The sequence below is a fragment of the Aythya fuligula genome, chromosome 2 (assembly GCF_009819795.1).
Source record: "Aythya fuligula isolate bAytFul2 chromosome 2, bAytFul2.pri, whole genome shotgun sequence".
Lineage (NCBI taxonomy): Eukaryota > Metazoa > Chordata > Aves > Anseriformes > Anatidae > Aythya > Aythya fuligula.
In genome coordinates, this window is record NC_045560.1 from 69,576,023 (window position 1) to 69,593,452 (window position 17,430).

At 45.5% G+C, this 17,430-nt stretch overlaps 1 protein-coding gene across 1 annotated transcript in view; it reads right to left on the reverse strand.

The window, feature by feature from the left end:
• Positions 1–1,297: 1,297 nt before the first annotated feature.
• RREB1 (ras responsive element binding protein 1) overlaps positions 1,298–17,430 on the reverse strand; it is a 66,577-nt gene continuing 50,444 nt past the window's right edge. The window contains exons 9-10 of the mRNA XM_032182690.1: positions 7,071–7,817; positions 1,298–3,839 (exon numbers count right to left, since the gene is read on the reverse strand). Coding sequence (XP_032038581.1) covers positions 3,319–3,839; positions 7,071–7,817 — 1,268 coding nt within the window. The 3' untranslated portion in view covers positions 1,298–3,318. The remainder of the gene's footprint in view (positions 3,840–7,070; positions 7,818–17,430) is intronic.

A 17,430-nucleotide genomic window follows, 5' to 3' on the forward strand; every position in this document is an offset into this window, starting at 1 on the left:
GAGCCACGTCCATTTTGTAACCTATAATTTTTAAATATAACATTTTATTGCTTAGATGGTTTGATACAGAACAACTTTTACTTTTATTTTGAATTTGGAAGTACTGTACAACTGAATAAAAAGAGGAATAAAAGTACCAAAACAAATGTGTGATTCTCTGTTCATGTGGCATAAACCAGTCTTGTACACAATTCGTAGCAGCAGTTTAAGTTCCCTTTAGAAAAATATGAATTCTACACATTTATTACTGTTTCCTGCATGGGATGAAATCACTAGGATTAAACTTCCTTCGTGGATAGAGAGAGGAAAGAAAGGAGACACACAGAGAAGAGAGAAAATTATGAATCATTCTGAAAATGGAATCAGACTGTCACATAGCCCCGAAAAGTTATTTCAGAATAGCCTCAAACAAGGTTCTCTCATTAAAAAACAAATAAAAATCTTTTTTTCCTTTTTTTTTTTTCCTTTTTTTTTTTTTTTTTTTTTTTTTTTTGCGCTTTCACAGTCAAGTGCTTAATGTAGTGATTGAATTATCTCCAAGTTAAGTCCATTGCAACTCAGGCAAAAGAATTTCAGAAGATCCTTTTTTTGTTTGTTTTTTGTTTTTTGTAAAAGCCCTGAGAGAAGAAAAAAATAAAAAGATTCAAACAAAAATCGTATAGAGACAAATTAGCTGAACATGCAAACTAAAGCCTAAGATTCACCCATAGTTTAAACACATTATAAATTTCACAGTTTAATATTGGGGGAGGGGGGGAAACAAAAAAACCCAACAACAGCAACAGTTCTCAGTCAAACTCAGCTAATAAAAATGTCAATAAAATGTGGCAAGACCTTATACTCTACTAGGATATAGATAAAGGCTAAATAAAGCTTTAAATCAATAGTGATTATTGCTAGCAGATGTCCCGGCAGGCTGCTGGGAATTAATTACTTGCTACATTGTTCTGCAGCATATAGTTTAGTAATGGCTTCTCCCCCACAGTATTGCGCAGTTTAGTGTGGAGAGTTGCAAAAAAACAAAAAACAAAAAACTAAACAAAACAACAAAAAAAAAAGAACAAAAAACAAACAATAAAAACCAAAAAATACCCAAAATAATAATAATAATTATTATTATAATTATAATAGTAATAACAATTTCAGGGATGTGTGAACTGGTTTTAATTAAGTAGAATGCACCTGGGTAGAGTTTTACATGAATCATTGGTTCTGACTGATTTATCTATCTGGCATTAGCTTTGTTTCTGAACTGGTTCATACATCCCTATTTAAAAACAAAACAGAACAAAAACAAAATAGAAATCACATATACCTCAACCATTTTTTCTTATTCTATTTGCAAGAATATTACTCAAGAAGGTTTCTCTTCCTTTGAATTCTGGACAGTTAGATTTCAGTCTCCAGAAATTTTTGGAGAATTTTAATATAGATATAGATATATATAGATATATATTATATAATATAGAACGGGTCTGAGGCCCACTTCCTCCATGTCTGATGAAAGCAGGAAAAGCGATTCTGCAGGGGTGGGGAGGATCACAGTGCGGGCTGGGGGGGCTGCAGTGGTGGAATAGCACAGTGAGGCTCCGGCAATGCTATTATGGCTCTGTCTGTCCCAGAGGTCATGACTGAAGGACGATTAACAAACAACGACAAGAACAACAAGAACAAGAACAACAAGAACAACAACAACAAAAACACTGTGTGCTCCTAAAAGCGCACAGCTACAGTAGGAGACATTTTGCCTAACCCCTTCAATCCTGGTGGCTGGAGTGTCACCTGTTGCCGGCAACAGGAGCCATTCGGAGAAATCCCAGCTCCCAGCATTAAAGGGGTTAAATTATCGATATGAAATTTAGACACACACCTCAAGTCTTCAAGCATCAACCCCAAAATCTCAGGAAGATTTTTTTTTTAATTTACTTTATTTATTTTTAACATGTCTTATATCTGTAGTTTTATTACCAGTAGTATTCTCTTGCTCTAGAACATGACAGTAGCAAGATCACGGTAAGGCTCGCATTTCTCTCCTGCTTGCTTTCAACTGGAAGACTGAAAAACTTTGCTCGTTAAGTAACACTCGCTGTCACCGACGTGACTGCAACGAGACCCACATCGTGCTTGCAGTGCCTTTCTCACGCACGCGGAGGGTCCTTCGGCCACCCCCTTCTCGCAGGCGTCTTCTCCCAGGTGCCCCCCCCAGCACACACACGCACACACGCTCGCACACGCACGACACACGCTCACGCACACCCCACCACGAGTGAGATGTTCCCCTGTACGGGTGTGATGGTAATTTGCTGGCCTCCATTTGACTCTCCGGTCAGAGGAAGGGTTTCATTTAAAGTACAGTAGAAGAGCTGCAACATAAGAAGAGGAGTTGGTGAAAGCTTGAAGTCAAAAACATTTAGAGAGGGGATCCAAGCTGCATTATACATCTGCGTGGGCAAATATTGCCCATTGGTTTCTGCTGACTGCAGAGACAAGCGAACTGATGAATTTATAAAATAATAATAAAATAATAATAATAATATATTGAAGCAAATCAAACATATATAACAGCGGGTGCATAATTTCCATAGGTTACGTTGCTATGTAACTCTTCTCTGTATACACACTCAGTCCACGATGGCCAGAAAAAAACCCTAGTAACTACAACACCATTTCTAATGCTGAAAAGTGGAAACAAGTATGAGGTTGAAATTCTTTGTGTTTCCTGCTTTTGGCTCGAACCACTTTGAACACCTTCAACTGCCACGTTGTTAATGCCTGGAACAGGCTTAATGCTCCACCCTGTGGCAAATGCAAGAACATCTACTGAGAAAAAAAAAAAAAAAATCAACATCTCATCTGCATTTCCTCTGACTATTTTGTATGAAATTCACATAATTTTCTTCCAGTTATTGGCTGTGGTATCCAAGGGCCTCCCACCCCACTGCCCCATTTCCAGCTCAGAGAACAAACACAGCGACTATCACAGATATACAAGACCAAGCTCACACACACCAATACAAAAGGTAACATTAATGCTTAAATGAAAAAGGTCCTCTCCAAATAATTCATTAAAATATTAAAAAAAATCATTTTTGAAAAAAAAAAAATCTATGATACCAAAAGATCTAATAAAGTAGTAAGGCACTCAAATCAGTATATACTGTAGTCTCTTGCATTATTATACTGAAAGGCATATGGCACTGCATCCAGTCTGCCATACTCTCCCCACAGCTCTAGGTCGCTCTTCCAAAACAAGACCCTGGAAACCTTGCTCTGCTGGCTTTAGTTTGTGTGCTGGGACGGGTCCGACCTCCTAGCAATTCATTCCACCCCCAAGAGCTGAGGCGCACTGTCTGCAGAGGCAAGAATGTGATTCATGGGAGACTTCTTGTTGTGCATCTCCAGCAAGTCTTGAATGAAACCCGGCGGTCTCTCGAGCTCGGAGCTACCCCGAGCTTCCTGGTCTTTTGCAGTCTGTTTCTGTGCGCTCTTGGTGGGCTCCGGGAGGCAGGCGCCAGCCCCTCGCCCGCTCGGCCTCTCCTCTCTGCCGGGGGAGTCCTTGGCCATGCCAGCCACGGACTCTTTTCGGCTTCTCGAGGTGGATGGGTGGCTGCCAACACCCCCCGCGGAGTCGCACTCGTTTTCTGAGATGGGGTTGGTGCCGCTGTGGCTCGACTCGTTCTCGCTGTCTTCTCCGCACCTCGACTGGGTCTCCTCCTTGTCGCTCTCCTTCCCGTGGTTTCGAGTATTTTTGATTTTCTGGTGTATGCGCTGGTGACGAACCAGGCTGTGTTTCAGAGTGAAGGTCCGCTCACAGGTTTGACACTTGTACGGTCTCTCGCCTACAAGAGAATGGAAGTGCAAAGTCAGCCGTAAGGTCACAAACGCACCGCCCTCCTGTTTCAAGCAGCATGAGATGCTCCACACCCTGCAGATTCAGTACCTTCACTGAACTTGGGTGCCACATTTATGCAGGTTTTTGCCTCCGTACCATCAAACCAGCTCATGGTATGCAAGCAGGTATACAGACGAATGCCATGGGGCACAAATGAAAAACCAAAACCTAGGTGTCTGGAGGTTTCTACAAACTTGGTATGGCCCCGCTCTAAGCAGGGAAGAAGACCATACGCCCCAGGTGCCTGTGAGCATCCCATCTAGGTTAGCCAGCAACTTTTCTGGAAGAACTCTGTAGTCACCCTATGGAGCTTAAATGTGTTCGTGAGCAGCCACCTGCACTGCTACAGCAGCTCCCCCTCCACGGGTGCTCGATGTTACAGGTCAGGCCCCGGTATATGCAGAGAGAGGGGATTTGAGATGGAAGGGTAGGGATACTGCCCAGGCACCTGCGGTCAACAGGACTTAAAAATGAAAAAACATCTCCCTCTCTTAGATGCTGGCAGGCGAGTAATACCCGAGTTATTTAGCTAAGTCAAAGAGAAGCTGTCGTGAATTACTCAACACAACAACCCCTACTCTTTTTGTGAAGCAGGCTGATGGCATCGCTGTGTTTCAAGAAAGAATAAAGCAGCTACAGGGCCTAGATTTGTCAGGCATTTACAGGACACCAGAGGTGTCTGTTAGAGGTGATCAACATTTACTGACCGAGTGGAAAACATCTGCCTTGGGATATTGTTTACAACGCTGTTGATATTCCTCAACCTGCTGCTCTACTCTGATCTCTGATAGGAGCAATGAATGAAAGCCCCTAAAAAACCTCTTTACACCTGTGCAAGAAATGTTACTCTCCAGGCAAAATTCTTCCACTTTCTTTGCAACCTTAAGCCTCAGAGCAGCTGCAAAGCTGCTCCTGTGCTGTAATTGACAGGCAGTTTGCTCTGCTTCCAGAACCGCTTTTTGCACCTGAAATGCTTCAAGAGTTTCCTGAGCATGAGTTCATGGAAAAACAACGCAGCCACAGCCCCACTGATAAAATTCCCCCAAACTCCTGATGAAGCAAAGTGCCCCAAGGTGCTACCTGCCACTGCTGCCCTACCAACCCTGAAGAACCAAAGGTCCCACCCTGATGGATTCAGCTTGATTGTAGCTATTAAAGACTTCTCAGCAGTGCAATTCCACCAAGACACCAACTTGTGCAAACAAGCACACAGAACAACACTTTTGAGGCTAATTTCTCTGTTATAACACTTGGGATCATTAAAATGTAAATAAATTACAAAGTGTAATGTAAATAAATTACAAAGACTGGCTGCTGTGTACAAGCTGCTCCTGCTGTCCCCGAGAGGTGTGACACTTCTGAGCAATGTTTCTCCCTGGTGCCCTGCTCAAGCACCTGCTATTGACAGAGGTCAGGGGACAGAGCTCCAGCCCCGTGCCAGGAGCTTTTTCAGCCGGCAGCCTTTGCCCATCCACCACCTGGATGCAAACACTACAGTGCCATGGCTCACCCTGCGCTTGGGAAGGGTGCCCCAGAGCCCCCTACAACTACGTGCCAGGGGGCAGCCTGCACTGGGTGAGGGAAATTGTTTTCAGCCTGATTTCCATCCATAGGCAGGCACTGCAACAGGGATCCCTTACACGCTTATGTGTGCCCCTGTGCTCCTCTTTCGAGTAAAAGAATTACAAAAACTTCCCACACTTATCTTAAAAAAAAAGTTATAACCAAAGTGTAGGCAATATTACATAGACAGCATTCTGCCAATATGTCTGAGCGAGTGGGATGGAGAGAGGAAAGAGGAGAGTCAACTGGCAGTATGGAGGCAAAACCATCACTTGAAAATGCACTGATCTGAACAGTAGGTACTTAAATTTATTTGAAGAAAGCACTGACCCATGTTTCTATTCAGCAGCTGGTCTATGTTGAAATATCCTTCAGTGTCAAATAAGACAGAGAAATGAACAGCAAAGAAATTGGCATGTCAACAAGGTCTGCCTATCTCAGTGTGCAGTGAAAACATTTAAAACACACACTATGGGATCTCCACAGACACACACCAGTGTTACACTCATTTGGGTATAAAGCTCGGAGTTTGAGATACTAGAATCTTCCCAAAGCTTCTGTATTAGTATAAAAATAGGCACGAGAATGGGGCCCACCCCTTGTTTCACTCAAGATTTGAGTCTTCGATGCCAGAAAAAAAACAAGTCATCTCTGCACTTCAGAGGTCAATATTTACAGTTCAGAAGGTAAAACGTTTGGTTAAGGCACTGGTCTTTGGTGTAGGTTATTGAACCTTTACCTTCAAGTACAGCACAAATATTTTGTACTCAACGTTAATCTCAAAGATACTGTCTTCAGCAGAAAGCGCCTTCAAAAGACACAAAACTTCAAACTGCACCAGCTTCCTTTCCCACATTGGAACAGCTCACTGACAGGTAAAAATACATCATTAATAAGGATGAATTAATAAGGATGAGTGATTAATTCACCCTTGAGCTGGCTCATGACTTCATCTCCTTCACAATGCACTACTGAAATTTATCCCATAAAGCAATCTCAAGTATTTTAACTGCCGAGCCAAGTCATGAGGCAAAGACTTTACTACCTGTATTCCACTTTCTCTGCCCAAGTTTGAAGGAAAAGCAGAGTGCCAGTTGTAGCTGTGCCTTTCACTCAGGCAGCAGGTCATGCACATCATCAGCATAGCAGCATGTCTGACAATCAGACAAAAACCCTCTTTCTTTCAACTTCTGCTCAGAGAAGTCTTATCATGTACTGCCAGGTTTCTTCACTGCTCATCAAAATACTGGGAAGAGTAATACTGGGAAGAGGTAGAGCCATGCACACACCATGAGAAGGGAGTGAGAAGCTGGACAAGAACAATTGTGTGGAGCTCTCCATATCTGCCTTCACCTCTGAACACTCTAAGTAAGCATAGGGGAAAACTGTTTGGGAACTGAAGGTAAGGCAGTGTTGTGACTATTCCTGCTCCCTTAATAGGCTTTGTATGCAGCATGGAGATTGGGGCAGAGAAGATACCTTGCAGCTACCTGCAGGACTAAAAGCAGTGTCTCCAACCTCGAGTGCTAGCAGTAATTGTGCACCTCCAGATCAGATGCACCAGTCTGGTGGCAGACTGGCTTGCAGTCTGCTCTGCCTTGAAATCTCCTCTTACCTGTATGAGACCGCATATGTCGCGTCAAATCTTGCAGGGACCAGAAACGCTTGTTGCACACAGTACAGACTTTCTTTCTTTTGTCTGCTTTTGCAGTACTCTTAGCCCCATCAGTCTTTGGTTTTTTGTCATCACTGCTCTTCTCAGTGGACTTTCTCTCTGTGCCTTCCCCCTCAGAGATGCTTTCGCTCTCTTCATTCTCCTTTCCTGTTGCCTCACAGTCCACAGGAGACTCCACTACCTTCAAGTCCATCGGAGACTCTTCCTGCTCAAGACCAGAGTCCTGCATCAAGGGAGCACCTGCATCATCCTGGATGCTTTTGCTTTCATCCTCACTGCTCCTTTCATCTTTTCTGTCCTCACGAATGTGGGCCTTTTTGTGACGGCTAAGAGTGCCAGCAAACTTGAAGGTTTTGCCACAAACATCACAGGCATGTTTCTTTTCAGTCTGAGAACTGCTGCCTGTGCTCTGGTCACTCTCTGCCAGCTTGAAGTCCATTAATTTGCTGGCAAAATTGAGGTCAAGACTTTTGTTACTTACAGAATCTTCTTCAGGGCCCTCTTCATATTCATCTGCTTTTTCTTCAGCGTCCTCTTCTGCCGGAGGGGAGTCAGCCTTTTGCTCCTCCTTGGGGCTGCACTCACTCCCTGGTAGCTCTGTTACTTCCTCTGGCTGTTCCTTCTCGCAGGAGGTCAGGTCCAAGACTTCGTTTCCTGTGGTGGGTGTCTCCGCATCGGACTGGTTGTCTGCAAGCAAACAGAGAGAAGCTTTCAGTGGGACGCCCTCCGCTGACTCACAGCTATCAGCAGTAAGGCTTCACACGGACCCACGAGCAGGGCTGCTGATCAAGTGTCCCAACATCTGCTTTTCTTATCTGTGACCCAGGCCAGTAACTTACAGCTGAAAAGAGATCAAAACACCACAGAACCCAGTTAACAACACGATTAAAAATCTGTAATAAGATGCTTTCTTTTCCAAAATACACACGCATTCGTGGCAGTTTCTTGAAGTGGGATGTAATCGCTTTTACAAGAGCACACAAAACGCTGAGACACTGAGGATGAGTTTAGGTCACTGCTGTTAGAAATACGCTGTATCAGAGACACACAGAGGTAGTATTTATAAACTCACGTATGAAATATGGATAGGCTGAAGTAACACCATGTATGTAGCACATTTAACACAAGTAACACATGTATTAATCTAACTGATAAACTGTAAGTAGTGAGAAATGTTTTTCCAAGGGAACGTAAAGGCCTCATGCAACCAATCTGTACAATTAAATGTTAAAGATTATCACACGCATTAACAGAGAGGACAGTTAAAAAATTGGGTATACATCATATAAGCAAAAGCTGCAGAAGTTTGTCTCCATGTGGGTATTTGATGCACGCTTGTTGTTACATTGATACCACCTGGAATCGAAATATTAAGCCAAGATGGCTTAATAGGTGACATCCTTTGCTGTTTCACCATTCATTCCCCCAACTAAAGACCAAAACACACCTAAAATGTCCACCTGAATGACATCCTCCATGACCCTATCAGTTTGCAGCAGCATTACCATTGCTGAGGACATAACATGTTCAAAAAATATAACACAGGTAAGGTGAACAAAGGGGCAGAGCTGCAGAGCTGCACCTCTCCCAAGCTCTATACAAATAGTGTACGTGTAAATAGGAAATAAGCTGGACTGGATCTGGATGCTAAAGCTGAGTGATGCACAGCATGTAACTGCATCTCCTGTGCCACTTTCCAGCGGCCGTTCCAGGACATGAGCTTAGCAAGTCATGCTTTCTGGAAGTTGAAACTTCCCTTGTTTTAAGTCATTCCCCCACCTCCTTCTTGTCGACAGCATGCAGCCAAGGCACCACACAACTTAACAGTCATTTCAGCATTTATCTGCAAGTCCAATAACCACTTAGTATCTACAAGGTGGACTTAAATCCTGCATTTGACACAGCATCATGTGTGCTTGTCTCTAAATTGCATGGATTGCCCATTAGGGGCTTTTTTCATAAGCAAGGAGTAATTGCAGAAGGTATGAAGGTAGTTCTCAGCCACTTAGTAGTCCAAATGTAGTTTTGCAGGTTAACTTGCATTGACCCCATCTCCTTGCAAAAGTGATAATCAATGGCTATTAAACAAATGCCAAAGCTAAGCAACATTTCCAGAATGTGAACTATCACTTAATACAGCATAATCCATGATACGCTTTCTCTTGGGGGTTTGAAGGGGAGAAGTCATCTGTCAAAAAAATAATCTTACCTTTTAATCAAAACAGATCAGTTTACATAGACAGTGGATTATACAAAAGCATTTGACAAAATTCATTCCTCATCTAATTATCTACCCATTAAAACTTGCAACTAAGCCCTAATCTGTGTATAATGCTGGAGAGTTTGAGGATGTGCGCACCTGAAAACAAAGGTCACCTACAAGTGCCTTACAAACCTGCATTTGAATTCTGTTTTGACTCGTTGCTTCTTGTTTGGATAAATTAAGACAAAAAATTAAAGTTATTATAAACTGCAAGAGGCAATTTCTAAAAATCCAGATGAAATCCCAAAGCATAATAATTAAGGGGCAGCACTGCTTTACAAGCAGAGAAATGTGAGACTGGCACGTATGAGAAGCAGTGGGCACACAAAGCATTCTTGGTTCCGCGCAGGCAGCAGGATCTTGTGGCTGATGCTGCAGGCAAGGGAGCAAAACCAGAACCCAAACTCAGGCCACGTCCATACAGGGAAAATTATTAAAAAACAAAACAAAACAAAACAAAACAAAACAAACAAACAAAAAAAAAAAAACAGAGGAAGAAGCACTTCTGTGGGTTCCTGGCCTGCTGCCTTCTTACACACGCAGCATTTTGGGGGCAGGAACAGGACATCTGTGTATCCCTGTGAACCCCTCATCTTGGCCCAAGAGTTTGGATGAAAGGAAGGATTAATGATGAGCAATGCGACTCTATGATGCTGCTGAAAAGGTCCTTGTCCTTGTCCCTGGCCACCGACTCCTGCCCCAACCCTTACGTGATCCTAACACTCACAGAACTGCACAGTCAGCAGGGTCTTTTCCTCACCGACATGGATTTAGGTTGGACTGAGGTGACCCCCAGAACCACTGCTCCAAGAGAGAAGGGAAACAAGGAGGAAAGGAGCTTCCTTGCCAGCAGCCTTTGGTTGCTACTGCCACCAAGACATATTGATGAATGATGGACAAAAAAACCAACAAACTGGTGTGGCAAAGTGGGCTGCGGCATGGAGATCCTGAAGCAATACCAATGGAAAGCACCCAAATGGCTGCTGCACACCCAGTGCTGGTGCCTCAGCTCCAGGCCTCAGCAAGGTGAGGTCCACGAGTCGAGGTCAGGAGATGCTCCCCTGAGGGTATGTGCACTAGGCTGAATTAAAACTGCAAGCAAAGCAAGGAGGAGGGTTTTACTGGGGAGCAGGGCAGGAAAGGCTGTTAGGATGGAGATGGGTAAAGAGCGTGAGGAGACCAAGATAGATGGAGTTCCTCTTCTGTCATGGCAGGAGCCATGCTTTGCAACTCTTTGCTGACCAAACACAAGACAGTGGGTGCAGAATAAGTTGACTTTTCAGACAGGAAATATTGGGAGCAATGTTAAGGAGGGGAATATGCATCAGTAGCACTCAAGCAAGAGCAAGCTCAAACTGGAAGGCTTTCTTTTAAATCCCTCAAATGCAGAAACCTTACCAACTTTTAAGTTCAGCATTTTGCTTATCAGGCATGATTTTCCACTTTTCCCCTTATTTTCCCTAACTTTTCCTTGTCCTGCTTACTCCATCTCATTTTTCTAGCCTTTGTACCCCTCTCAGCTGTTATTCTCTTCTTGTGTGGCTGACCCACGGTTACATTTTCATGTGGGAGAGAGAGGCTCTGAGGGACAGGCAGGCCACAGGTAAGCCACGCTGCCTTACCAGCACAGGCAGACGGATGAGGCTGACACCGAGAAAAGGAAGGTGAAGTTTCAACACCACACATTCAGGAAGGGCGAAGACTTGAGACACTGGCAGCACAGGCACACACGTGCTCGCTCTTCCAAAACTGGCTCACCACCACTGAATGAACACATTCAAAATTCAGGTACGGGCCGAGCCGGGATCACGTTAACATGCGTACGTGTTTGGGTGAGCGCTCTTCCTTCCTACCTGCACCAACTAGACCTGCTGTTTTCCGTGTCAGGGAAGAGTTTCACAGGCCCCTTACGAAACTGCATGCATATCGTAAAATGGCAGCTCCCGACTAGTCGAGCTGCTCTGTGGTTACCCCCAACCTGCGTGGTTGGTTTCGCAGCTGGTGAAAAAGTGACCTGCTTTGCACAAAACCCGGCTCTTTGGGGCTGGGTGAGAAATCAGCCCTGCTCCGCTGCAGACAAACTGGAAGAGCAGCACAGGAGCCGGGCAGGTGTGTGGGAGAGACGACTGTCGTGAGGACAGCCTCGCTGGGCGCCTGGGCTGGGATTCCTGGCAGTGCAAGAGGCACTGCTCTCTCTGCTCCTGCAGAGCTGAGGCCTGGCCCACGCTGATGGCCTTTCCCCCTTTACACGCATACTGCTAGTGACAGAAAACCTTGCTGGCCACACAGAAGGAAGGATTTTGACCGAGCCTTCAGATCTGGGCAAACACACCTGCAAAAAGCCCACGCTCCTCTCAGACGGGTCATTCCTATTTCCAGAACCAGTGGCTCCAGGGTTTTGCTGATTTACAGTGCCGAGCAGCCACATGTAGGCAGAGAGAAAGGCAGGTTGCATGGGAAAGGCCTGCTATTTCTTTCATCCTTTCCTATTCACCATTCACTAAGGCTGTAAAACGCTTTCCAGTCTACTTTTTATCCTGCAGATACTCACAGCTGGTGAGGACAAGAGCAGAGAGCTGCCCTTGCAAAAGCCCCTGCAGAGCACACAACCTTGTCCTGGCTGACCACGTTTGTGTTGCTTCTCTGAGGCGAGGCAATGAAGGCGGCACAGTTTCACAGAGTCAGTCATGACACAGGAGCCAAAGAAGATTGGAGACAAAGAAGATAGGAGAGGGAGGGGACAGGCGGGGAGGTGAGGCCGTAAGGAGGCGGCCATGTGAAGCTGCAGCTCGGCTGCTGCCTCTTCAGCTTCTGGGAAAAAACAAACTTCTCAGGAGATATATTCATAAGCAAAACCTCAAGGACTCCATCTGAGAATGCAAAAACTTTTCCTACTGCATGAAAGAAACCACTATATAGTTGTAGCCAAAATCACTTTTTCCTTCAAACTGTGGCAAGAGAAGACTGTTTTGCTGAAGTCTATTTACAATTCAAGCTGCAATTTTAAGTTGGCCTAGTCAGAACAGTCCACTTCATCTTTTAGAGATGGCAAGCAGAAACAAAACGAGGAGTAAACTGCTTTCCTGCATACACAAACAAAATTATCAGGAGAGACACTGAACATGGAAAGTTTCAGATAAAAGAGCAGATAGAGATCAAGGCGGGGAGGCTGCTGGTTTGGTTCTGTTTTCCTGTTTTTTTTCCTTGGAACTAAGGTGGAATAGAGAGTGAAGCTTGAGATGCTGAGGAGCTATTAGATAAAACAGGGTGTTGTAGTGGAAATGATTTGGGGACTTTAAAGCAAGTGTTTATTGCCAAACACTCCTGACATCCCAAGAGAAATGTCAGCAAACCCATCACATAAATAATGCTCAAAACTGGAGCAGACAGAGCACTGGAAATGAATGTTGGACAAGCAGCTGGCATTACCAGTCAGATGAGCCAATGACTTACTATTTTCCCTATGTTAACTGAAATAACCCCAGCTTTTATTTTATTTTTTTTACGATAGCCGCAGCCACCACTAGGTGGTAGCAGATTAGTAAATTTGGTACCTTTTATGAATTCGCACCGTGTTGCTCTTACTTCTACGCGCAGTTCGGAGAACATCTTTCCAACCTGCAGTCAACTTGCAAAAACATGGGGGCTATCTTTGTCCATTTTTATTGTAAACACTCTAACATTTAGCCACCTTCATTACATCACTTTAAATCATACCCAAAGTTAAATATTTAATTTGCCCATGGTTGAGGGATCTTCGGTCATATCTGCATGCCTCTTGGAAATGAAAACATTAAAGATAGAAAAGGACTTTTTAAAGTAAAGGGAACTGAACACATCTGGGGAAAAAGGAGAGAACCAAATCTGGAAAAGAAATGGGTTATTAAATGAAACAGCTGGTTGAAACTAAAACTCTGGAGAACAGATAAAGAGCACGATGCTGTTTGCCTTTCACACAAGCTGGGATCCCCCATTACCTTCAAGTGAGCAGTTCAACTCACCAACACAAACAAAGGCATTCAGGACCAGATCTGACTGCACCTAGCAAGTGGAAATCTGCACTGAACTGGGGGGAAAAAGGCCAGAGACTTTCAGTTCACAGTGAATTCTCCTGTTTATCAGAAAGGCAGTTTTATGCAGAGCTGGCAATACACTCAGGAAGTTATATATCATCTCCTCAGTATCTTCTATACAACAGCTCTAGCATTCAGTCCAACTTCATGGCTCTTCTGTTTGCCACTCACTCCTGCACTAAGCAACTCTTGCTTTGCCATGAGCCACAGCTCTAGAGTGGCTGTTAAACTTTGCCTGACAGAAAATGCAGTTTCAAGCCCTTTGTCCTCTAGGAAATAACCACAAATGTAGTTCAGAGGTACAGACAGCTACAACAGTTTGGAAAAACAAAAAGTCCTCCACTATAACCAGGGCTCACATGATTTCTGTGGGGATCACAGAGTGGCAGATTTCTAGAGCAAAGATGAATTCTGCTAAACGCTAATCGGAAAATTCACTGTTGAGCATACTTACTTCGTAAATATTTGCCTAGTTAGCACAGAGCAGTTGTTTTTGACTGTCTCACATCAGAAGCAAGCTCTTTAAAGAAATTGATCCTTCCTTAGGAAAGTGTCTTTCTGAATTACGTAACGGATAATCCCTTACCCCATTCCCATCCCACATCTCGCCTCCATCGACTACATTTTGTCGCAAGAAAGGAGCATTCAGAAAGCCCTAAGGAGGCGAGGGCAGGCTTGCTTTAACGTGATGAAAGTGGGCGATTCACTGAATTGCTCCACCGTGCAGCTGTAGCAGTCTGCCCTGGCCCGAGCGCTGCGAGCCGCCCCTCCTGGATTAGATGTTCTCCTCCTGTGTCAGGAGCTGTCGTCAGGCTGCTCCTTCTGCTCCACCAAGCAAGGACACGCATGAGCCCCATCGCTTACACACATTGCCTGACTCCTATTCAAAGCCACCATCCTGTTTTTCCTTTCAGTTTAAAGCAAGACCAAAAGAAGCCCTCTATAAACTTGTTCCCAATGACACTCTATTGAATTGCACTTCCTGTCTTACACCTCATCTTAAAGCTTTCCTCTCCGCTTCCTTTAGGGCAGACCAAATGCATCTCCCTTCATTCCCTTTCCTTTCAGCACACAGTGCAATCTGGACTATGATTCACATGCAGGTCTAGCCTTCGCAGGGCTTCTCCTGTGATTCCCAACCATGCTGCTCACCCAGAACAAAAAGAGAAATGGCCCTTTTTAAACTGAGCCACAGCATCAAATTGTAATTTACTTCCACTGACTCTGAAATCCATTTTGCTTGGACAGTGGAGGGAGACCACAGGTCCAAAGCTGCTGAATGATTCTGGCCCATGATTAAACACCAGCTGGTGAAGCCTGCTAGAAATATTCAGCCATGCTACAAAGTGCACGTGGTAACGCTACCAGCACATGAGCTAGGCTCCTTCCTTGCTTTCTGAAGCTGCTATTTGAAGACACAAAGCGTTTGATGGCAAAGCCAATTTCAACAGCATCCATCCCCAGCGCCTCCCAGGAGATGCTGCCAGCTCCACGCCTCGGCTGCATCAATGTGCTCTTTTTAGGGCCGCACCACGAGCCGGATCCGGGAACTGATCTCACGACTGCCGGTCCCTCCCCTTGCCCTTTTCATTTTTTTGGGCAGCTGGGTCAGTTACAGCTGTGGGGATGAACAGTTGGGAACAGGTCGAGCCAGTACCTACGAGAAGTGCTTTGTGTTATCCAACCGTGGCCCAAGGCTCTGTCTGCCGGGGGCAGGTCGAACCACTCTGACCAGCCCAGCGCCGCCTGCACAAGCACTAAGAACAACATTTACCTTCCACCAACGTCCTGCACATCCTACGTGTCACCCCAGCGCTCGCCGGAGCAACTTTAGGAAGGCTTTCCTTGCCGTCAGCATCCCTCTGGCTACAGGGGAAGCTCCCACCAGACCCCGTTAGGGCGCTGCGGCTTCGTCCCACCGCTAAGATTGTCGCAGAGCGCTTCCTGGAGGCTTTTGTTCCGCGAGGGGATCGTGTTATAACATGAGTCTTCCTCTCCCAGGCTGCAACCATCTGTTGTCTGCATGGGCAGGATCAGCCCACGTGACAGCCGGATACCGAGCTGCACCAGCAGCCCCTAACTGCGCCGGGCCGTTAGCATGGTAACCAGACAGCCTCGTCCTTCGCGCTAGGCAGGAGCAATTCACGTCGCAACATGCCTCCAGCACGGCAGATTTTACTGCCAGACTAGCACCGAGACCTGAAAGACTGCGTCTGAATCACTGCAATGCAACCTGCCGTAACAAAAGGAAGAGAAAGGATGAGAGAGGCAGTGAGGACGGCACGCTCTTCTGAACAAACTTCCTGCTGCTTTTAGATTTGTTACTTCAACAAATCTTCCATGAAACATACCCAGAGTGACACACCGCTGCCCTGCCTCTCTTGGAGGTGGCTGCTTTGTGCCGGCCCTTTCCAGGGAGGGGACGTGCACCACCTTCTGCCAAGCTTCCTCCGTGCATCGATTCCATTTGGCCAGCACAGAAGAACACTGAATTGCTGCACCCAGCGTGGCTTCATGTCTGCTCACCCCTTCTTCTGAATGCCACTCACCTGCCCACAACAAAAAGCCTTGTGTGATCTGACAGGTGGTCTCCTTTATTGCAAAACTCTCAAAAGATGACAAGTGAGTTTTGGTGCAGACAAATTTAAAGTAAAAAATACCTAGAAAAAGTAACCTGAAGCATGCCTACGTGATGCTGAAGGTGGTACAGGCAGTATGCTTAGGCAGGAGGTCTCAGAGCCATCTCTCAGAGTTCCCCAGGATCATTGCCTTGGCCTGCATCAGCAGCCAAAATAAAGCCAAAAAACGCTGGGTATCACAAGCAAGGGTATTGAAAGCAAGACAAAGGGTGTCCCTTTGCTGAGGTGTAAAGGCCTGGTGTGCCCTCATTTCAGGTTGTGCATGTAGTTCTGGTCTCAGCGCCACAAGAAGGACATAGCTGGGATGCAGAAGGCGCAGAGCAAACCTGATCCAAGCGATGGGGCAGCTGCCCTGTGAGGAGACACCAGAAAGGCTCGAGATCCTAATTTTGGCAGAGAGAAGGGGCTGATAAGATTGAGGTCTGCAAATCACAAAGGCAGCAAAGAGAGCAACCAACAGAGCTTTGAATCCTGCAGTGCTGGAACAAAAGGAGGCTCTCTGAAGCTCGCAGGGGATCGGCTTAAAAAAATATTTCTTTACACAGCAGGTACTGAACTTCTGGAGCTTGACACCACGTATGTGAGGTCAGAGGCAGACAGCATCAGCAGGTCCAGAAAGCAATCGGAGAGAACGACAGAAAGCCGGACCATAAACAGATACAGAAAGGAGTGGGCAGGGATGTGCCCTCCCAGATGCAACCCCAATGCAGTGGTTGCGGATGCTGGCAGAGCACAAGAGGCACAGACTGCAGGAAGTGGCCAGGCCCACAAGCTCACCCTAAATAGCACATCCTACTGATACCATCAGAGAGAGTACACAGCTGCATGGACCACTGCTCTAATGCAGCAGGACTCTTCTTCCATCTTTACGCTTTGCTCTTCTACCGTGCTCAGTACAACTAACACAACTCAGTCTTGCCACTCTGAACAACCTGGGCGAGCTGCCTGCTCTAGGGGGAGATCCAGCATTCCTCAGACTGGGGAATAAGCCCGTTTCTCCCCAGGGAGCAGATGGCAACTCCAGGTTTGTGCAACTTCTGTTAGATTTGGTAGAAAAGATAACGTATTTTTGACATGGGATGGAGGCTCATGACCTGACACAAGAAAACAGTGTGCTTATCTGTGCTTGTAACGTGTAGTAAGAAATCTCCTTGTGTTTTTCTTTCTGTTTTATTTTTTTTTTCTCTCATTTTTCCCCTTTACTGCTTTCTCCCTCCCTTTCTTTCTTGAGTCACCTGGTCAGTAATCTCTGAGACCAGCCTTTCGCAACCAAATTTTATCCTCTTCTGCTCTTGTGGGGGGAAAAAAAAATCCCTAGTCAAAGT